A 22,906-nucleotide genomic window follows, 5' to 3' on the forward strand; every position below is an offset into this window, starting at 1 on the left:
CTCAGTCACTTTATTGGAGCTGATGTCACTGGTTCTCTTGGCTCGGTTAAATGGTCTGAAACAGAGGACCGAGCCTGGAAAGGCAGTTGCTGGAGTCAGCACTGAAGGATCATCTATCAAGTGTACTCTGCAGGGTACCCCTCGTCTACCTGCATTTTCAAAGGATGGGGACTTTATAATTGGAGGTGTTTCCTCCATTCATTACCAACTTTACACCGTAATTTATAATTACTCTACCAAGCCTGAGCCTCCAAGATGCACAGGGAGGTTAGTAAGAAGTAGAGGTGGAATACAATGTTACATGTCTGCTTTGTGCTGCAATATCTGCTGTGATGCTGGGGAAAATAATAAGATATGTTAATTTTATAAATCTTTGTAATTACAAACATTCTTGATCTTAATTTACCATGCTGTGATTAATGCCTTGCACACTAATTAATTTAAACAAATTTGTTTGACTTCTAATTGAATGATGAAAGTAATTAATTAATCATTATCCATAAAATATACATTTATATATTTAAAATCGTGTTTAATTTAGATGTAATTTTTGTTAAAACTTTTAAAATTCCATATACAGGTTTACTATTTAACACAATATATTTAATTGAATACCACTTTATTTAAAAAGTTTTGGTATACAAGTGAATTACACCATGTTATATAATATTCTTTTTTTATTAATATTATAATATTCTAACATTTTCTATAAATATCATCAATCACCTTTATGATTTTGTCCAGCTTTAACGCCCGGGGTCTGCGCTTCTTTCGCACAATGATATTTGCCATTGATCAAATAAATAACAGCACAGAGCTGCTGCCTGGCATTAAACTCGGATATCAGATCTATGATTCCTGTGTCTCAGTGCCTGTCTCAGTGCATGTCGCGTTTCAGCTTTTGAATGGCCAGGATCCTGTGTTTTACAAAGACAGTAACTGTTCACAGTCTGGAGTGGTGATGGCTGCTGTGGGAGACTCTGGATCCACTCCATCCATCAGCATGTCACGCATCATGGGGCCTTTCAACATTCCTCTGGTAAAGATTCTAAGTCTATCATTACAATGTATAAATTTATGCTACCTTTGCTAATATTTTTCCTTCCTTTTTTTGTTTTCACTAAAGGTGAGCCACTTTGCAACTTGTGCCTGCCTTTCAGACAAGCAGCAATTCCCTACTTTTTTCAGGACGATTCCCAGTGATCAGTTTCAAGCTGATGCGCTGGCTAAGTTGGTGAAACACTTTGGTTGGACTTGGATAGGTGCTATCCACTCTGACTCAGATTATGGAAATAATGGCATGGCTTCTTTTCTTGAGGCAGCACTGAGGGAGGGGATCTGTGTGGAGTACACTGAATCCTTCTTTAGAACCAACCCACTGAGCAAGATCCAAAGAGTTGCAGATGTTATTCGTAGGTTTGTGCATATGTAGATTTGGCCTATTAATTTTGCTTTTGATATAGCATATTGGAAATCACGTTTGGTTTTATTTATGTTCACATAAAATTAGGGTCATAATCTTTATGCATCTTTTCAGAATGGGTTAAATTTGCTTAAATGCTGCTAGTTGAAGCCAATACATTTCATTGTCTCTCCAGATCAACAGCTATGGTTGTGGTGGCGTTTACAGCCTCCGGTGATATGAAGGTCTTATTAGAGGAGCTGGCTCGGGAACCGTCTCCACCTCGTCAGTGGATTGGGAGTGAATCCTGGGTTACTGACCCACTCTTAATGAGCTTCAGTTTCTGTGCAGGGGCCATCGGAGTTGCCATTCAGCAATCTGTCATCCCAGGTCTGAGAGACTTCCTTCTAGATCTCTCTCCCTCTGAAGTGGCTGCCTCTCCACTGCTCACTGAGTTCTGGGAGGATGCATTCAACTGCTCCCTGAGAACAAGTAAGAACGTTTTATTTATAAATGTTTTTTATGCTGGAATTTCTTTCTTTATAGAAGAAAATGAAAAAGAAAGTATTGACAGATTTGTCTATTTTCAATATTTCTGACATTTAAATAGACCATCTTCTGATATTTGTTAGTCCAAATTGAATATATTCTTCGGCGGCATCTCACCAAAGTTAAATGTTTTTTTATTTTATTTACTAATTTCTTCCTCGAAGGACATAAGATCTTAAATAGTAGCTAGAGCAGAAGACATTTATTGAATACTTTTTGCAGCCCTTATTTTTACCAACATGTTTTTTTTTTGTTTCGTTTTTTCACATTGGACATGATTCTGTTTTTATTTGTAGAGCTCTGTAGGGTTAATACAGAGTGAAAACAATATTGCTGCATGTACATTTAAATTAATATGATAATTTAACATAGCTGTTTATTTTCAAAATTTTAAATAACATAAGAAGCACCAGGTACTTTGTGTCCATGGCTAATTTATTTAGTTTTACAAAAGAATTATATCTCTCTCCTTTTTTTTGTCTTCAGCTGTGGATCCACCCAAGAGAGAGTGTGATGGGACTGAAGACATTAAAACCCTTAAAAGCCCATATACTGAAACATCTCAGCTAAGAATTTCTAACATGATTTACAAGGCTGTTTATGCAATAGCACATGCCATTCATAATGCTGTTTGTCAGAAAGAAAATGGAACCATTCAATGTGACAAACACATTAGACTGGAGCCCAAACAGGTCAGTCCATATATATAGAAACAAATCCCATAATTTTTCATGAGCCATTAGAGACTGGTAACATCCTATTAAATGTTAATTTTCAATTCAGTTTTTTTTATTTATATATCACCAATCACAACACATGTCGTCTCAAGGCACTTCACAAAGTCAGTTACATACATTCCAATTAATCCTAACCATTGAACAGTGCAGTCAGATTCAGTTATTTATTCAAATTGGATAAAAAGTTTTTCTATCTAAGGAAATCCAGCAGATTGCATCGAGTCAGAGATTTGTAGCAGTCACTCCTCTTGGACGAGCATGAAGCGACAGTGGACAGTCACTGGCGTTGAATTTGAAGCAATCCCTCATACATATAAGCTTTTTTTCAAAAAAAATTTAAAGGCTAGTGATTTTTTCTCTTTATGTCTTTTTTTACTTTGAAGGTTTTTATTGAATTAAAGAAAGTAAACTTCTCCAAGAATGGCTACCATGTCTCATTTGATGCTAATGGGGATCCAGTGGCTTTTTATGAGCTGGTAAACTGGCAGAAGAGTGAGAGTGGAGTTATTAAACTGGTTACAGTGGGATACTATGATGCATCACTGCCCAACAGCAAGGAGTTTCATATCAACAAGGAGTTAACCTGGGTGAAAGGGAGAACTGAAGTAAATATGCCTAAAAACAGTAATAGCGTAGTATATGAAGAGTGATCAATTGTTTTCTCAAAGCTGCTAGTAAAAATATTGAAATAATTTTTTTTCCTCTGTCTCTATGAAAGGTACCAGTGTCAGTTTGCTCTGAGAGTTGTCCTCCAGGAACTCATAAAGTCTTGCAAAAAGGGAAACCCATCTGCTGCTATGATTGTGTACCGTGTCCTGAAGGAGAGATCAGTAATATGACAGGTTAAGTCAAATGTTTTTTTTTTAAATAAATACATGTCCTTAAATACCTATATGTTAAGAACCCTATTTGTATTGTTTTTTTGTTTTTTTTTAGATTCTCCTGATTGCTTCCCATGCTCCAGAGAGTTTTGGCATAATGCAAAGAAAGATGCTTGTTTCCCCAAGCCAATTGAGTTTCTTTCCTATGAAGAAGTACTCTCTGTTTTCCTGGCAGCTTTCTCTGTTAGTGGGGCCTGTCTGGCCATCATTACGGCAGCGATCTTCTTCTACTACAGGACAACTCCGATTGTCAGAGCCAACAACTCTGAGCTGAGCTTCCTGCTCCTTTTCTCTCTGACGCTGTGTTTCTTATGTTCATTAACATTCATCGGAGCACCTTCTGAATGGTCCTGCATGCTGCGACACACAGCATTTGGCATCACCTTTGTCCTCTGTATCTCCTGTGTTCTTGGGAAAACTGTAGTGGTTTTAATGGCATTTAAAGCTACACTTCCTGGTAACAATGTGATGAAATGGTTTGGTCCTCCTCAGCAAAGAATGACTGTAGTGTCCCTAACATTTTTTCAAGTATTAATATGTACTGTGTGGTTGGTTTTTAGTCCTCCTTTCCCAATTAAAAATTTAGCCAGCTACAATGAGAAGATAATCCTGGAATGTTCATTAGGCTCTGCTGTTGGCTTCTGGGCTGTGCTTAGTTACATTGGCCTGCTGGCTATATTTTGCTTTGTGTTAGCTGTTCTAGCTCGGAAACTACCTGATAAGTTTAACGAAGCCAAACTGATAACCTTTAGCATGTTGATATTCTGTGCAGTCTGGATCACCTTCATCCCAGCATATGTCAGCTCTCCTGGAAAATATACTGTGGCTGTGGAGATATTTGCTATTCTGGCCTCCAGCTTTGGACTGATACTGTGCATATTTGCTCCAAAGTGCTTCATAATTTTGTTTCAACCAGAGAAGAACACCAAAAAATATTTGATGACCAAAAACTGATGGCAAATTACTGAAATATTGGCAGCAAAATTACAGAAGAAGTTCTGTAACTTCTTCTGTAAGAAGTTACAGAACGTCTTACAGGGAGGGGCGGGGGTTACAAAACTTCATATGCTGGTTGTATAAAAATATTACAGGTATAGAGTAGTCAGGCATTATGCCGTGTTGTTACAATACATCTTATCATACATCAAGTCACCATTATTTGTGTGGCACCATTAAGGTCATTATTTCCTTAATGGCCCTATTGTTTTGTGATAGTGCTGACTACAACTTTTAAAAATGTTACTTCCAACCATGTTCAAGAATTAAGAAGCCTTTTGGATATAGGGTGAAATGTCTTTAAGAAATGAGAAGTCCACTTGCCTTCTACCTAAGCACTTTAGAATTTCCAAAATACTAGCAGGAAATTTATCTCTGAACCGCAGCAGAAAAGCATGTGTTTCAAACATTTTTCTTCAATCTTGTTCAGTTCAGAAATAAACTGAATTAATAAAATTCAATTAAACAACTGTTTGATGCCTAGATGACAACATTTAAATTTGGTTTACAGTTAAATAGATTTGTAATCTCATGTGCATTAAGTTGTAATTTTCTTTTATAGTTTTTTAGTGCTTTTTTGATTTTGTTTTTGTTGCACGTTTCACAAGGATCTCTGAGGAATGAGGATCAATACTACCTCTGTCGTGTCAGTAAAAATGAACTCAATCAATAAATGTATACGTTTCTCACCAGTATATTGATTCTTTCTGTGTTGATATCATGCACACTTTATGACAATATTAATGCTCTTAAATACATTATTGAGTACAACTCTCTGTCTGGCTATCAAATAAATAAGTATCTACCAGACACATATACAGAGAACTACTAACTAACATTCATTCAAGTGTCAGACACTGCTTACTAACATTCAAATGGTGTCATCGCCATGCAGTCGACCTAGTCTTGTAACAACACGGCTACCGTGGCTACAACAAAGAGATGACTAACAAGATGGCAGATCCATTAGATCTTAGTAATAACAAGATAAATTTGAATCTTTCTATGAGACCTAGTCCTGGTTCATGACAAGGGAAACGTTAATTGCAGTGATTTATGTGCCTATCTCACAGGACGATTACCTGGCATGTTGGCAGCTGGCAGTTTTTATGTTAAATATTACTTATTTTCTTTCCCATACATGTCCTTCCAAATGCCTGACATGTAAAATGAGTCATCTTCTATTTACCGCAGTTGCCTCTTACAGGCTAGATTAGTCAGTTTACTAGAAAGTGATTTGGGCCAAATTGTCAGGGCGTGCGCATGGTGTGACACTTTAGCGAGAGAATGAGAGAACACGGGTGGGTGACTGTTTTAGATGATGCAACACAAAAGACCAGCCACAAGCACATATCAAACCCCATCACAGACCCCACACAAGAGTAAAAAAAAAACTTTTGTCTAGTGCGACAAAAATGCCAAAGCTGGAGTCTGATCGGCAACGGAACAAGACTAGAGTAAATATCGGGGCACTTATCAAGCAATGGAGAGAGCTCAGATCTGCCCTGGGAATGAAAAGGGAGCAGAATGTGGCTCTTTTTTTGCTAAAAAGGTAAGATACAAAAAATACACATTGTACATTGAACTAAACAAATGATAAAAGTTATCAAGAAATTAGAAATTAAAATCAGAATAGCTGTGTGCCTACTACACATAATGCTATGCTAGTTTCCTTGTTTTCAGTCTAGAGGGGTAGGCAACCTTTATTACCAAAAGAGCCATTTTGCTCCCTCTTCCAACAAAGAAAAATTGTCTGGAACCACAAAAGATAACTCAGTTAATAAACTTTAATTTTTATAATTTTTGTAAAATTACATTTGTATTAAATTAAAATAAAACATAACCTACTTTGATATAAAAAATAGTGTCTGCAGCTTAGTTGTTCTAATAAAAATTAGAAATATTTTTTGACGATTCCATTTCAGTGTGCTCTCATCCTTCTTGGGTTTCTTTCTCGGCCAGCAATCAAGGGAAGCACCTCAGCATACAAAAAGCTACATCAACCCTGAGTCTAAACTTCCTTTTTTTTTTTTTTTTTTTAGTTATAGCCAACTAAATGCTAGTGTTCATACTTGTTTAATGTGACATTTGTTTCTGATTCTCCATGCTGATCTTCCCTATGTCGGGTGACTCAAAACACATTCCTTCATGTGTTTTCCATCTGCAGGTTGACAGTCCCTGGTCAAGAGAGAAAGTTTGAAAGAATTATGAGAGGGGCCCCATTAGGGGAAGGCCTGGAGGTTGGGTGTCAAAAAATGAAAGTAGGGAGTACCTCTAGGCGTGTCAGACACTGCTTACTTTATTTGAATCAGCTTGGGCTTCTTGCTCCAGGTTTTGTCATGTCTCCTGGCTTTGCCTCTCTCTTGGCCAGAAAGGATGCCCAGCAGTGGCTCACATAGGTATTGTCTGCCAAGGGAGTTCACTCTGAGGCTGTAAGGCTATTGGAGATTTGGCTGTTTCTCTTTTTGAATTTAGGACTAAATTGCTAAACAAAAAACGATCTTGCTGAAAAAAAGACTAAAGATTTCTCTATTTCAATTCAATTCAGTTTATTTATATAGCGCCAATTAACAACACATGTCGTCTCAAGGCACTTCACAAAAGTCAGGGACATACATTCCAATTAATCCTAATCATTGAACAGTGCAGTCAGATTCAGTTATTTATTCAAATTGGATAAAAAGTTTTTCTGTCTAAGGAAACCCAGCAGATCGCATCCAGTCAGTGACTTGCAGCATTCCCTCCTCCCAGATGAGCATGTAGAGACAGTGGGCAGTCACTGGCATTGACTTTGCAGCAATCCCTCATACTGAGCATGCATGTAGCGACAGTGGAGAGGAAAAACTCCCTTTTAACAGGAAGAAACCTCCAGCAGATCCAGGCTCAGTGTGAGCGGCCATCTGCCACGACCGACTGGGGGTTTGAGAGAACAGAGCAGAGACACACAAATAACACAGAAGCACTGATCCAGGAGTACTTTCTATGGGAAGGAAAAGTAAATGTTAGTGGATGTAGCTCCTTTAGTCATTTCATCAAGAAAGAAAGAACAGATACACTCTGAGCCAGTTTTCAAGGTTAGAGTCTGAAAGAGAGCACATGGAGTTAGTCACAGTAAAAGCTCAGTCAATTGCCATGTCTAGGAGAGAGAAAGGGTTGAACACTGAAAGACAGGACCATGTGGGTCATCGGTAGAGGGTGAGCATTAAGTTGTTGCCAGCAGAAGGTTGGACAATGCCCCTCTCCAGAAAGGTGTCAGAGGTAGACACAGAGTCAGGCCAGGTTTAGCTTCTAAGAAGAGAAAAGAGAGAGAACAAAGTTAAAAGCTGAAATAACAGCAAATAATGCAAAATTGGAGAGTAGTGTAAGAATGTAGCGAAGAGGGTGAAAGTGGTCATTATGTCCTCCAGCAGCCTAAGCCTATAGCAGCCTAACTACAGAGATAGCTCAGGATAACCTAAGCCACTCTAACTATAAGCTTTATCAAAAAGGAAAGTTTTAAGCCTAACCTTAAAAGTAGACAGTTTGTCCATCTAGAGCCCACTGATGGTCATTGTTATACTAAAAACCACAACGATTGTGGTCAGATTGACCATAACCATTGGAAAAGAGAGGGGGTCATACAGGTAGCAGAAATGGAGGGTGTGTTTGCACCTCAACCATAACTGAGCCGGTTTAGGCTAAACCTGACTCCCACTTATTCCATCCAACAGGGAGGGAAGAAGACGGAGGTAAAAAATAAGGAAGATAGCTCAGGATAACCTAAGCCACTCTAACTATGAGCTTTATCAAAAAGGAATGTTTTAAGCCTAGCCTTAAAAGTAGACAGGGTGTCTGCCTCATGGACTGAAACTGGGAGCTGGTTCCACAGGAGAGGAGCCTGATAACTAAAGGATCTGCCTCCCATTCTACTTCTAGAGACTCTAGGAACCACCAGTAAGCCTGCAGTCTGAGAATGAAGTGCCCTGTTAGGAACGTATGGAACAATCAGATCTCTGATGTATGATGGACCTAAATCATTAAGGGCTTTATATGTGAGGAGGAGAATTTTAAATTTTATTCTGGATTTAACAGGGAGCCAATGAAGGGAAGCTAAAGTAGGGGAAACATGATCTCTCTTTTTAATTTTCATCAGAACTCTTAATGCAGCATTTTGAATCAGCTGAAGGCTTTTAACTGCATTTTGTGGACATCCTGATGGTAAAGAATTACAATAGTCCAACCTTAAAGTAACAAATGCATGGACTAGTTGTTCAGCATCACTCCTGGACAGGATATTTCTAATTTTGTCAATGTTCCGGAGATGAAAGAAGGAAGAAACCTGTTTAATACGGGATTTGAATGACATGTCCTGGTCAAAAATAACACCAAGGTTTTTTTTACTTTATTATCGGATGTCAATTTAATGCCATCCAGGTAAAGTGATTGACTAAGCAGTTTTTTTTTAAAAGACTCCGGTCCAAAGACGACAACTTCTGTCTTGTCTGAATTTAGAAGCAGAAAATTAAAATCATCCAAGTTTTTATGTCTTCAAGACATGCTTGTAGTCTATCTAACTGGTTGGGCTCATCAGGATTTATGGATAAGTAAAGCTGAGTATCATCAGCGTAACATTGAAAATTTATTCTATGCTGCCTGTTAATTTTACCTATTGGAAGCATATATATAGTAAAGAGAATTGGCCCAAGTACTGAACCCTGTGGTACTCCACAATTAACCCTGGAGTTTAAAGATGATTTATCATTTACATAAACAAACTGGAATCTGTCAGACAAATAAGATTTAAACCAGCCTAGCGCTGTTCCCCTGATCCCTACAGCATATTCCAGCCTTTCTAAGATAATATCGTGATCGACTGTATCAAATGCAGCACTGAGATCTAACAGAACCAGAACAGACACAAGTCCATTATCTGAGGCCATAAGAATATCATTAGTGACTTTCAGCAGAGCTGTTTCAGTGCTTTTGATGAGCTCTGCAACCTGACTGAAACTCTTCAAACAGGTCATTGCTGTGTAAATCCTCACACATTTGATTAGCAACTATTTTCTTAACAATTTCAGATAAGAATGGAAGATTGGATATAGATCTGTAATTTATTAAGTCATCTCGATCAAGTGAAGGTTTCTTAAGCAAATTACAGCTACCTTAAAAGCTTGTGGTACATATCCATTTACTAAGGATAAATTAATCATATCTAAAATGGGGCTGGTAATCAGAGGGAACACTTCCTTAAATAATTTGGTTGGGATTGGGTCTAACATACAAGTTGAAGGTTTAGATGAAGCTAATATTTCTGATAACTCAGGAAGCTTCACAGGATCAAAACAGTCCAAACACAGATCTGGTTCTACAGTTACTCCCAATGTTGTCTCACTTGCTGAGGATGAAGTAATCATCTTCGGGAGTATGTCAAAGATTTTCTTTTTAATAGAATTAATTTTATTTTGAAAGAATCCCATAAAGTCATGACTGCTGAGAGCTAAGGGAATGGATGGCTCAACAGAACTATGACTCTGTGTAAGTTTAGCAACTGTACTAAAGAGAAACCTAGGATTATTCTTGTTTTCTTCTGTTAATGATGAGAAATAAGCTGTTCTAGCTTGGTGAAGTGTCTTTTTATACAACAGTAGGCTATTTTTCCAGATTAAGTAGGAATCCTCTAGGTGTGTAGAGTGCCATTTTCTCTCCAATTTTTTAACATTGTGCTTTAAAGTACGCAGCTCTGAATTAAACCAGGGCGCTAGCCTCCTATGAATAATTACCTTCTTTTTCAATGGGGCTGCATTGTCTAATGCACCACACAATGATGAAGTAACACTATGAACAAGAGAATCAATTTGTGAAGGGGAAAAAACAAAATTATTGCCCTCCACTGTGTTTTTCTGTGATAATGAGGAAATCAAAAGTGGAAAGGATTCTTTAAAGGTTGTTGCAGCATTGTCTGATAATGATCTACCATGCTAATTCTTAAAATGCTCGTACTCATACTCGGCGTCTTCCGCTTGATCCGGGACCGGGTCGTGGGGGGCAGCGGACTCAGTAGAGACTCTCAGACCTCCCTCTACCCATACAGCTCCTCCATCTCCATCATTCCCTGGACAGCCGAGTGACATAGTCCCTCAAGCGTGTCCTGGGTGTTCCCTGGGCCTCTTCCTGGTGGGACATGCCAGGAACGTCTCCCAAGGGAGGGATCCAAGAGGCATCCGGTATAGATGCCCGAGCCACCTCAACTGGTGGCTCCACTCCGAGCTCCTCCCGGATGGCCAAGCTCCTCACCCTATCTCTAAGGCAGTGCCCGGCCAACCTACAGAGGAAGCTCATTTCAGTTGCTTGTATCTGGGATCTTGTTCTTTCAGTCATGACCCAAAGTTCTCTACTACTAACAAATTTGTTCTATACTACTTTGCATATGTATTTAGGGGCGGTGACCGGGCGGTCCAAGTGCCATGTGCCGCTACGTCAAATCCTCCGCAAGTTGGGATGTATGAAGGCTACGTGTGCGGTGACATGTCTACGCACAGTTTTGTACATTTGAATTTTTTTGTGCGCAGCAAGTTTTAGAATTTCTCCCTACCGCAAACTTTTAATATGAAAACTGCGCACAATTTCGTACATGAGGGCCCAGGACATCAGCGTAGCTTTTCTCAGGAGAGATAATGGAGGTGCTGGCTGAGCACCCAAAACAGGTGCGCTTTGATGTTGGTGTGGTCATGGGTGCAGCTTTTTGTGGTTTCTCCATTATGATGTTTTCAAAACATTGGTCCATGTAGCTCTCCAGGCTGTCCAAGGTTTCCTCATCCAGTTTGTTTTATTGGGAAAATATGAGACAGTGGTTAGTATTTTAAACGTTTCTATGTTTGGCTTGAGATTCTTGTGTTTGTTTGTTTACCAATATACCGCTATATTGCTTACGCACAGCTCTCGCGAGATCTCAGATGATCATCATTGTTTACTGTTTGTTGGATAGCATGCATACATTAAGACACCAATACTACAATGTGCTGCACTTTTTTTGTTGTGGTTTTATTGCAGTTATGAAATTTGTGTTAATTAATTTTCCTTTGTCAGTCAATGGAACTTGTCATTGATAATTTATTTATTATGGTGGTATTTGTCAGTCTATGGACACTGATACTGGCCTCAAGTTGAATTTTGTGAGGAAAGAAACCAAGAAATGGCCTCCAAGGCAATACTCTGAATGATTTAATATGATTTACTTCATGATGTGAACAATTTGGCTGCTGAAACATTTGCCCTTAGCTCAAATTGTGGCTGGATCCTAAACAAAATGTCAAGCTGACCTAATAGTAGGTTATGGGATACAATTTTTGACTCAAAAACAGAACAAAGAATACACTCGTGTGTGCATGAAAATTGTAGATGTTGTGCATAATGTGATGTTGACATTGCGAGTTCTGACGTGACTAGAGGATATGTGTCTATTTCTTTCCATGAGTTTCTATTTAACTGAGGTTTTTGTCAGAATGAAATCTCACAAGTCTGAGAAGTTATGCATCTTAAAAGTTTTAAAATAACAAATACTACAAAAACCAACTAAGTCTGTAATTAAGCAACCAATCTACTAATAATTTGCCATCAGTTTTTGTTCATCAAATATTTCTTGGTGTTCTTCTCTGGCTGAAACAAAATGATGAAGCACTTTGGAGCAAATATACACAGCATCAGTCCAAAGCTGGAGGCCAGAATGGCAAATATCTCCACTGCCACAGTAAATTTTCCAGGAGAGCTGATGTATGCTGGGATGAAGGTGATCCAGACTGCACAAAATATCAACATGCTGAAGGTTATCATCTTGGCTTCATTAAAATTATCAGGTAATTTCCGAGCTAGAACAGCTAACACAAAGCAAAAAACAGCCATCAGGCCGATGTAGCCGAGCACAGCCCAGAAGCCAACAGCAGAGCCTAATGCACATTCCAGTATAATCTTCTCCTTGTAGCTGGTTAGATTTTTCATTGGAAAGGGAGGGCTCACAACCAACCATGCAGTACATATTAGAACTTGAATAAAAGTAAAAAGTACTACAGTCATTCTTTGCTGTGGAGGACCAAACCATTTCATGACATTGTTACCAGGAAGTGTAGCTTTAAAAGCCATTAAAACCACTATTGTTTTCCCAAGAACACAGGAGATACAGAGGACAAAGGTGATGCCAAACGCTGTGTGTCGCAGCATGCAGGACCATTCAGATGGAGCTCCGATGAATGTTAGCGAACATAAGAAACACAGAGTCAGAGAGAAGAGAAGCAGGAAGCTCAGCTCAGAGTTGTTGGCTCTGACCATTGGAGTTGTTTTGTGATGATAGAAAACCACTGCTGTAATGATGGCCAAACAGGCTCCACTAACAGAGAAAGCAGCCAAGATGATTGACAGGACCTCATTAAAGGAAAGAAACTCAACTGGTTTGCGGAAACAAGCATCTCGCTTTGGATTCGGCCAGAACTCTTTGGAACACGGGAAGCAATCAGGAGTATCTAAAAGAATTTAAAAAATAGTTTCTAATACATAACTATTCAAGAATGTAATAGTATTTAAAACAGATTTGAATACCTGTCATATTACTAATCTCCCCTTCAGGACATGGTATACAATCATAGCAGCAGATGGGTTTTCTTTTTTGCAACACTTTATGAGTTCCTGGAGGACAACTCACAGAGCAAACTGACACCGGTACCTGAAACAGATAAAAGGAAAGAGTGTTTTTAAAGGCAGCTTTGACAAAGCAGTTTACAAACACTTCATTTGCTACATTTTGTTCTCAGGCTCCTTACTTGTGTACCACCTTCCACCCAGGTTAAGTTCCTGTTGATATGAAACTCTTGGCCCATGGGCAACGATGCATCATAGTACCCCACTGTAACCAGTTCAATAACTCCACTTTCACTCTTCTGCCAGTTGACCAGCTCATAAAAAGCCATCGGATCCCCTTTAGCATCGAATGAGACATGGTAGCCATTCTTAGAGAAGTTTACTTTTTTTAATTCAATAAAAACCTTCAAAGTAAAAAAAACAACATAAAGAGAGAAAATCAGTAAACTTAAAAATGAATGTTTAAAAGGCAGTTATCAGTTTCTAATGGCTCATGAAAAATTGAGGATTGAGTTTTCATATCTGTGGTCTGACCTGTTTGGGCTCCAGTTTGAAATGTTTGTCACAGTGTATGGTTGTATTTGTTTCCTGACATACTGCATTATGAATGGCATGTGCTATTGCATAAACAGCCTTGTACATCATGTTAGTAACTCTTAACTGAGATGTTTCAGTGTACGGGCTTTTAAGGGTTGTAATATCTTCTGTTCCATCACACTCTCTCTTGTCTGTGTTAGCAGCTGAAGACAAATAAATAGGAGAGATTAATAAAGATAGTGACAGGTTTTTTTTTTGTATCTGTTAAATGAAAGAAAAAAGAAAGAAAGAAAGAAAGAAAGAAAACCAAATTACAGAGAAAATGGTGAGTTTGAAATATATGAATTCATAAGTATAGACAGCACTATTGTATTGGAGCAAATGTAGATTTAGCTCTGCAAAATAAAATAAAAGTTGTTTTTATATCGTCCAATTACAATAAAACAAAAACAAAAAAGGTTGGTAAAAACAATTGTGGCTTCTGTCAAATTACTGCCTACTATAAATACCTCCTAATAAAGTATTCAGTTTAATAAATACTTTATCCTCTAGTAACGTTTCTGGATTTCCTAAAGCCAAAATTTAATAGGAACAATAATTAACGATTCACTAAGCAAATGAAAGATATTGAAATAATACTTAAACATATGAAAAGGGCAATATATTATTTATACAAACTATTAAACATAATATATCAAAGATAGCATAAAACAAAAATGAAATCTATGGTGTTTGTGAATGAGAAAATAATAAATTAACAAAAATGTTTTTTTGGTGAGATGCTACAGAAACGCATTTTAATGTCTATTTAAACATGTTAGTGAAACTTTGTTTTAAATATTTTTGTATTGAATATTATAGCATATAAAAGATTTTTCACTTTCTATCAAGCTGCAGTTGAATGCGTCCTCCCAGAACGCAGTAAGCAATGGGGAAGCAGCCACTTCAGAGAGAGAGAGATCCAGAAGGAAATCTCTCAGACCTGGGATGATAGATTGCTGAATGGCTACTCCTATGGCCCCTGCACAAAAACTGAAGCTCATCAAGTTTGGATCAGTAACCCAGGCCTCGCTTCCTATCCACTGACGAGGTGGCGGTGGATCCCGGGATAGCTCTTCTAACAAGACTTTCATTTCTCCAATAGCTGTAAACGCTACAACAACCACCGCTGTTGATCTAAAACGACATGAGTAAGTGTTAATTGATCAGACTACCATATGTAGCATTTAACCAAATTTAACTTACAATTTTCAGAATTTGAGGTGACCTTCAATATTATCTTCAATTTACAAAAAATAATCAACTGAATGAACAAACCTACGGATAACATCTGCAACTCTTTGAATCTTGCTTCGTGGGTTGCTTCTAAAGAAGGATTCAGTGTACTCCACACAGATCCCCTCTTTTAGTGCTGCCTCAAGAAAGGACGCCATTCCATTATTTCCATATTCTGAGTCCGAGTGGATGGCACCTATCCAAGTCCATCCAAAGTGTTTAACCAACTTAGCCAGCGCGTCGGCTTGGAACTGGTCACTGGGAATTGTTCTAAAAAAAGTTGGGAACTGCTGTTTATCTGACAGGCAGGAACAAGTTGCAAAGTGGCTCACCTATAGCAAAAACAGAAAAAGAAGAAGGGAAAATATTAGCATATGTAAACTAAATCTTACAAGTTTTATGATCCAGAATTTAAACTACCCACCAGAGGGATGTTGAAGGATCCCATTATGCGTGACATGCTGATGGATGGAGTGGATCCAGAGTCTCCCACAGCAGCCACCACCACTCCAGATTGGGAACAGTTACTGGCTTTGTAAAACACAGGATCCTGGCCATTTGATAGCTGAAATGCAACATCCACTGACACAGGGACCGAGACACAGGAATCATAGATCTGATATCCGAGTTTAATGCCAGGCAGCAGCTCTGTGCTGTTATTTATCTGCTCAATGGCAAAGATCATTGTGCGAAAGAAGCGCAGACCCCGGGCGTTAAAGCTGAATAAAATTGTAAAGGTGAATAAATCATTAAGGTGGAACAGTTTAACAAAATCTTGAAAAAAAAGGCTTATATAATTCAAAAGACATTTTATTGTGCAAAAAACCCCACACACAAATCAAAAAAGTTTGCTGTTGGAAAATAAATAACTATATAATAATATGCAATTCAACTGTACACCAAAAATAATAAAATAATAAATCTATTCAATTACATTCATTCTATTAAGCATAAAGCTATTGAATAAAATAAAAAAAATGAAACAAAGAACATGGATCCAAACTTAAACAGGATTTAAATTTAAATATTTACATTTTAATTTTAAAGGTAAACTGAATTCATTATTGTTATCATTCTAAAACAGTTAAATATAAATTCTATTTAAATGAATTGATGAACGTGTCAAAAATCAGGGCATGGTAATGCAAGAATGTATGTATTTATGAACACAAATATTTATAAAATAAACAAATGTTAATTTTTTTTTGCCACCATTATCAAACATCACAGCAAACACAAAACATATACATAAAATCCCTTTTCTTCCCTTTCACTTACTAACCTCCCTGTGCATTTTGGAGGCTCAGGCTTGGTGGTATAATTATAAACCACTGTGTAAAGTTGGTAACGAATGGAGGAAACACCTCCAATGATAAAGACCCCATCCTTTGAAAATGCAGGCATGCGAGGTGTACCCAGCAGAGTACACTTGAAAGATGAAGCCTCAGTACTGACTCCAGCAACAGTGAAAGCTTCTGCAGGCTCGGTCCTCTGTTTCAGAACATTTACAAACCCACCCAAGAGAACCAGTGACATCAGCTCCAATAAAGTAATTATGAACCTTGGCTCTGTAAGGAAAGTCCACATCTCCATCCCTCAAGATTCTTAGATGGGTGTAAATGTAAATGGGGTTTTAACATTTTATAGACATCTGTGGCATAGAAAGAGGGTGGGTTCACATCTATCTGTCTATCCATCCATCCATCCTTCCATCCATCCATCTGTTTTCTATACCCACTTTGCCCGTACAGAGTAGCTGGTGCCTATCTCCTGCGGTCTACGGGCAAGAGGCAGGTCCCTGGATCCTGGACAGGTTGCGAGCCCATTGCAGTCTGTCTATCTATTCAATTTGTTCAAATCAATATTATTGGATGAAATTCTTATTTTTCACAAATGTTTAGTTTTCAATGTATAATTTTCCTTAAAGATTTATTGCAGCAAGCTCGACAAACCCACTGGTGGGTTCGGCTGACACGCTGTTTTCTCTGCCCTAAAATCACGTCAGACACTGACTTTTTCCTAATTGTCTCAAAAGAGGAGGCTTTAATGTTTACAAAACAATTAGCCAACAATTCTTTTTGCAGCAATCTTTCATGTCTGGTATCATTACAAACTAGACACTTCTGTTTCCAACAAGGCATAGCTTGTACCTTCTCTAGTGACATCATATGCATGCATATCAGGTGCGCTAGGGCTGCGTAGATTTACAGGCTTATGGAACTAGCTTACGCTCTGCTTTGTTAGCTTCCGATGTTGTGTTAATTCTAAATAATTGATCATTAATAATGGCACAGAAAAGAAAAATTACTGGTTTGGAAATTTAGGGCGACATCTAGCAGACCAATGACATCGAAACAGACTATTCTTCGGAAAGCTATGTCGATTAGGATGAGGATGATGAAGATTAGTTCCGGAGGGGGTGCTCAGTTCAGTTGTTACTTTTTGTGTCCAGCAGGTTTACATTACGTCTGCTATTTTGACAATGTTTTACTTATTTTAGGTTTGTAATTACTCTTGTGCAGGACATATGTTTTGTAGGACATCTGTAAACAACAATCATCCACCCCTTCTCCAGAACAATGTACCTAATGTGTGGTTCAGTTATGCAGGCAAGACCTATCCAGGTACCAGGAAAAAATGTGGAACAGTGCAAGCGGCGCTACGCACAGTTGCTGTTGTTCCGATTAATTATTATGGTTATGAAATAGGTAACAAAATGAATTCCTGCTCCAGCAAAAGCTGCACGAGTTTAGCTTGGAGTAATAATATGTGGATCACTGAGATCATCTCATAGTCAAAAAAATCTAGATTCAAGTAAGATTACCTAAAGAATTGAATATTTAAAGTGCATTACATAAACTAGGTTTCATTAAATTATACAGAGAAATTTAAAAAAATTAAATCAATCCAAGAAAAGACGGATAAAAATAACATTTTATCAATAAAATGTATGTATCGTTACAATCAGTCTAATTTGCTTTAACTGACAAACTTGTGCAATGATTATAGCATTTGATTATTTAATAAATGACTACGTCTATTAACGGCTGCATGGCAATGGCAGCACTGTTGCCTTGCAGCAAGAAGGTCTTGGGTTTGACTCCCAGTCGGGGGTCTTTCTGCATAGAGATTGCATGGGTGGGTTCTCTCTGGGTACTCCAGCTTCCTCCCACAGTCCAAAAACATGACTGTTAGGTTAATTGGTACCTCTAAATTGCCCTTAAGTGTGACTGAGAGTGTGCATGGTTGTTTGTCCTGTCTGTGACCTGCCCATATACTGCTGGAGATAGGCACCAGCTTCCCCGTGACCCACTATGGAAGTAGAAAATGACTGACTACGCCTATTAATACAAATATGTCATCTTGTGTCAGTGCAATGGTGTCCTTGTTCATGTGTGCATTAATAACTGAAACACATTTTTTTTTATAATAAACTGTTACTTTTTCATACAAGAATGTAATAAGTGACAAATAGTCATGAAGACTCTCAGTTGGAAGAGACTGTTCTAGACACTATGAATTTTGAAAAGTAACCAATTTTAAGTATGCCAAGTATAAAACTGAAAAGTTAATTTGCTGTAACTGTTAAATCTGTATTTCAAAATGTAGGTATTGTCAAAGGTTTTGGCAATACTTTTTGACCAATTGTGGTATTTAATTATTTAATCAGTTTGAGTCACCCCATGTTATAAAACAGCAAAAGTTTTCTTAGATTTACCAGGCACATTAGGTGTATTTGCACAAAGTATTGGATCGGGATCGCCGATATCAGCCTGAATTTTACTCAGTATCGGATCGGAGAGAAAATCCGTTGTATCGGACATTACTACAGTCGCAGCCGGAATGAGACCTAGCGGAGGGAGAAACGTGCCTTTTGGTGAGAGATTGCAGCTCTGACTCCTCCTCCCTTTGTGCTTTGTTAGGAATAGGTTAGTGTGATTTTGAAAGGTGCAGAGATTCATACAGGCATCTGTGTACATTTAAGTGTCCATGTTCACTTCATGGCTGGGGTCCCAACTATGTTTATTTTTACTGGTTTTAAAAAGTGAATCAGCTGCCTCCTTAGTGTACAAGATATGTGTTAAATAACCTTACGCACTTGAATCGGTGATGTAGCAGCTGCATTATATTGCTAAAGATCTTACATCACACAAATGAATCAATGAATTTTGGTGTTCCTTCCACTGGCTTCCATGGCTGCAGATGTATAAAGTTTGGTGTGGAGAAACTTGACTGAGCTACACAGAGTCCTGACCTGAACCTTCTTGAGATGAATTAGAGTGGAGGCTGAAATTCCGGTTTTCTCATGTAAATATGGACACAGTCTATGGAAGATGTTTGCAGAATAGTTAAAGACTTCTCTCTGACAACCGTTTGAGGCATGTCAAACAACATGTGGCAAGTATTGAGTCCTTAAGGGTCATGACACTGGCCACGTTGCTAGACCCAAGGTTCAAAACTATTGGCTTTCTGAGCCAACACATTTACAAAAGGCAGTACGACAGTTATGTCAGGTTCAAACAACCTAAAATACTTATAACATCACAACAAGAAGAGAAAGACAAATAATTAGTTTCTCGCTGCGAGGAGAATGGACAGATGTGCTTTCAGTTACAAATCTCCTACCGCTCTGAAAACCATCTGTCCGCACCTCTGTTTTTATTATCTTTCGGGGTTCCCTAGTTACAATTAACATTGCTGCTCTGAAGGGTGAGATAAACAGCTGCAACGTAATCAGGTCATATACATCATTATCTCGTAACAGCACACTTCCACAGTCTCCCCCATCTTAAGATCAGTGTGTCCTTTGTTCAACACAAACAGCCACCATCTTTATGACATCCTCAACTGTGACTTCTTCCTTCCCAGCTCCTCCTTTGATCCTTGACTGCAAACAACTCAACACATCCTTACTCACACATAGAGCATGAAAGGTTATAAAGATCAAATAGTAAAGTTAAAGAAAAGGAAAAATATAAGATGATAGGAAAAATATAAGATAAAACTACATACAATTATTCCAACATTTCCCCACTGTTTATCTTATATTTGCTCATATCACTTAAACAGCCACTTCATTTGGATTTTTTAACTGTAAGATAATTTTTCATGAGTACAAAGACAATTATACTCAGAGGCACTTACTGACATTTAAACCACAGAATCACGTAGAAATGGATCTGGGTACAGGTCAGAAAAGTGGTCAGTCGGATCATCATTATCTTCATCATCCTGATGTTTAAGTAACGGATAGAGTTGGATAACTCTGCCTTCCATAGTAGAAATAGCTGTGGTGATGAGACGGTTAAGAAGAGAACGAAGACAGGGAATACAACAACATCCACACAATGTCGAAATTGCAGCAAAGGAAATTATTACTGATGAAACAAAAATTTTATACTTCCCAAACACATCCAGCCAGGAGTCCCACATCGAGGTGTCTACTCCACAATGCTCCTTCATTTTGCCATTTAGAGATCTCAAACCTTCTATGGCTTTAGTTTGGCTGCCGTTAGCAGCAGTGTTGTGAGGTATGAATGTGCAGCATTTTTCTCCAAAAATTGCACAAACTCCTCCTTTTTCAGCTAGCAACATGTCCAAAGCAATTCTATTCTGGAATGCCATCAGGGAAGTTGAAGCCAATTAGTCATGGACAGCTTCAAACCCGCTTTGTTTCCAATTTCTTAGTTTTTGAACATTGTAGTGAATATAGTTGATTCTGTCTACGTTTGTGTTCATTGTACACCACCAACAGATACTTGATTCAAATCTTGTGGCTACTTGATGAGTTAATTTATCTTCATCTATAGCATCTATGTACGTAGAGTCTTTCTTAGTCTGCCAAGCTGCTGCTCTGCACTTTCTATTACGCCAGTCATGTGGGGTTACACTAGATAGTCCACGTGTTACCTCATCTACTGACATAGGATATACTGAAACTGGTAACAATAAAGTAACTAGAGCACAGAGTCCCGTTACTTTTGAAGGTAATCAATCAAACAACCTGTCGTTACCACACCACCACCAAATGTCTCCTCTCAAGACTGGTTTAAAATACTTATTTACTTTTACAATTGCAGTTCACCATACTGCAGTGAGATTTTCCAATTTGTTGCCTCTCTGTCATATTTATACATGTGTAGTTTCCAGTGGTGACCCGTTTATGGAATACTGGTTTGTTCTTATCTGCTGTAGTTAATGAAAAAATAGAATCCCAGTGCTGACACTTTTCATTAGGATTGGTTTGATTCATTACTTCAATCACACAGGGATGTGGTATCACAGCTGGAATTACTTGTAACAAAGGCCTGGGACTCATACACACAACACAATCTCTTTTAGTCATGTTAGCCACTTGCTCTACCATCAATAACCAGTTATTATTTGTTCCCTATACTCCAGTAATAACTTGGAACCAGTCATCTGCGGTTGAGTTTCCTAGCATAATTTTTACTCTCTTCTCTGTGGTCTTAGGGGAGAGAGTTGTTTCAGTTTTTATTCACAAACAAAAAGGTCAAAGTTTGAGTCTGACCCTGAAACCCAGGCCCACAGGAGAAAACCCCAACATTTTCCTCCTGATGAAACGTAGTCGGGAGGAAATAGAGTTATGCGTGAGGTTAATGGTTACCTGGATTGCATTATCACCTTTATGGAATCTGAACAACTTCTTTTGATGACTAGCATAAGCAGTGGTGCCCCACTTGTGGGTGTCCAATTGTTTCCTTCATCAGCTACCATCGTGGACCATGAGGTGTCTCTTCTGTCATTAATTAAGTCCAATTTATAACTTCTATAATCCTGTCCTTTCCTTCCTCGTTTGGTCAAGCTAATGAGTGGGATCAGCACTACAGCTGTGGTATTAGATTTCACACACACTTGAATGCCATAAGTATAAGAAGTTTGTTTAGTACACATAGTTGGGTTATCTTGCCTTCCTTGGTTTAACGCTACTTGTTTCATATGACTCATAGCAGGTGTTGTTTCATTCTGATTTATCTTGACTGGTTCCCAGAGGTACCAGAAAATAAGAAAATCAAATGAGGAAAAATATAAATGCCCAGCAACGGAATGCATTGCTTATCCATCTAAGAGTCATTTTGGCTGAAATTTTGACTCCTCTAAGTGCTTCCAGTGTCTTAATTTTCTTCACAGAAATTCGGGTCTCTCCAGCCTCTAAATGTCTGGGTCCACCCTATTATCAGTCTGTAAATCACTTCCCCTGGCAGAGTTTTCAACCGAAATGACCTTTTTACAATGTGTAAGGTGAATCCAAGTTGACCTCTCAGCTATTTTTACTGTTGTAGGAGTGGTTAGTAATACCTGATATCGGCCCTCCCACTTAGGTGAATACCAGTGTTTCTTCTTTACACTCCTTATTAACACCCAGTCTCCTGGTTCCACTAGTTAGTTTTCCTGCAGGGAAATAGAACATTCCTCATTAGTTTGAATTTGTTTCTGTTGCTTTTCCAACATACTCCTCATATAATCAGCTAGGTTGGCTTCTTCATCTAACTCCCACTGATTTTTGAACTGTGGTAATCTGTATGGTCTTCCAAATAACGTTTCATAGGGTGTTAGCCCTAAGGTACTTGTAATGTTTATATATAGTTTTACTAGATCTAGACACTGCGTCCATGGTCTTCCTGTCTCTTCAATACACTTTTTCAGGTGGTTCTTTATAGTCCCATTCATTCTTTCCACTAATCCAGCGCTTTGAGGTTGGTAAGCGCAATGGTTTCTCAGATTTATGTGAAACATAATTCCTATTTTCTTTATTATTTGATTTACAAAATGGGCTCCATTATCACTATATAGTTTCTCTGGAATCCCATATCTGGGAATGACATCTTTACACTGCTTTTGCTACAGTTAAGGAATCTGGATGTTTAGTTGGGAATAGTTCTATCCATATAGAAAAT

At 38.3% G+C, this 22,906-nt stretch overlaps 2 protein-coding genes across 2 annotated transcripts; one reads left to right on the plus strand and one right to left on the minus strand.

The window, feature by feature from the left end:
• Positions 1-22: 22 nt before the first annotated feature.
• LOC124884399 (extracellular calcium-sensing receptor-like) lies at positions 23-5,146 on the plus strand. The gene is made up of 8 exons (XM_047392308.1): positions 23-267; positions 745-1,039; positions 1,127-1,416; positions 1,599-1,894; positions 2,438-2,643; positions 3,072-3,293; positions 3,407-3,530; positions 3,625-5,146. The coding sequence occupies exons 1-8, from the start codon at positions 23-25 to the stop codon at positions 4,521-4,523; spliced, it is 2,577 nt and encodes an 858-aa protein (XP_047248264.1). The 3' UTR covers positions 4,524-5,146.
• A 7,015-nt stretch (positions 5,147-12,161) lies between these two features.
• LOC124884231 (extracellular calcium-sensing receptor-like) lies at positions 12,162-16,523 on the minus strand. Its single transcript, XM_047392021.1, has 8 exons — positions 16,270-16,523; positions 15,412-15,706; positions 15,030-15,319; positions 14,593-14,888; positions 13,710-13,915; positions 13,358-13,579; positions 13,137-13,260; positions 12,162-13,060 (listed from the first exon to the last, which is right to left on the minus strand). Exons 1-8 carry the CDS (start codon positions 16,521-16,523, stop codon positions 12,162-12,164), a joined length of 2,586 nt encoding a protein of 861 aa, XP_047247977.1.
• Positions 16,524-22,906: the final 6,383 nt, after the last annotated feature.

The sequence above is a fragment of the Girardinichthys multiradiatus genome, chromosome 18, assembly GCF_021462225.1.
Source record: "Girardinichthys multiradiatus isolate DD_20200921_A chromosome 18, DD_fGirMul_XY1, whole genome shotgun sequence".
Lineage (NCBI taxonomy): Eukaryota > Metazoa > Chordata > Actinopteri > Cyprinodontiformes > Goodeidae > Girardinichthys > Girardinichthys multiradiatus.

Bases quoted from the DNA above. Each gene is read 5' to 3' on its own strand.
- LOC124884399 (XM_047392308.1), top strand. From the start codon at position 23: ATGTCACTGGTTCTCTTGGCTCGGTTAAATGGTCTGAAACAGAGGACC. The intron at 1,040-1,126 runs GTAAAGATTCTA...TTTTCACTAAAG, and splicing joins GGCCTTTCAACATTCCTCTG to GTGAGCCACTTTGCAACTTG. The intron at 3,294-3,406 runs GTAAATATGCCT...TCTCTATGAAAG, and splicing joins GGGTGAAAGGGAGAACTGAA to GTACCAGTGTCAGTTTGCTC.
- LOC124884231 (XM_047392021.1), bottom strand. From the start codon at position 16,523: ATGTCACTGGTTCTCTTGGGTGGGTTTGTAAATGTTCTGAAACAGAGG. The intron at 14,889-15,029 runs GTTTGTTCATTC...ATGTCGTTTTAG, and splicing joins GTTGCAGATGTTATCCGTAG to ATCAACAGCGGTGGTTGTTG. The intron at 13,916-14,592 runs GTGAAAAATCTT...ATTTGTCTTCAG, and splicing joins CAACTGCAGCTTGATAGAAA to CTGCTAACACAGACAAGAGA.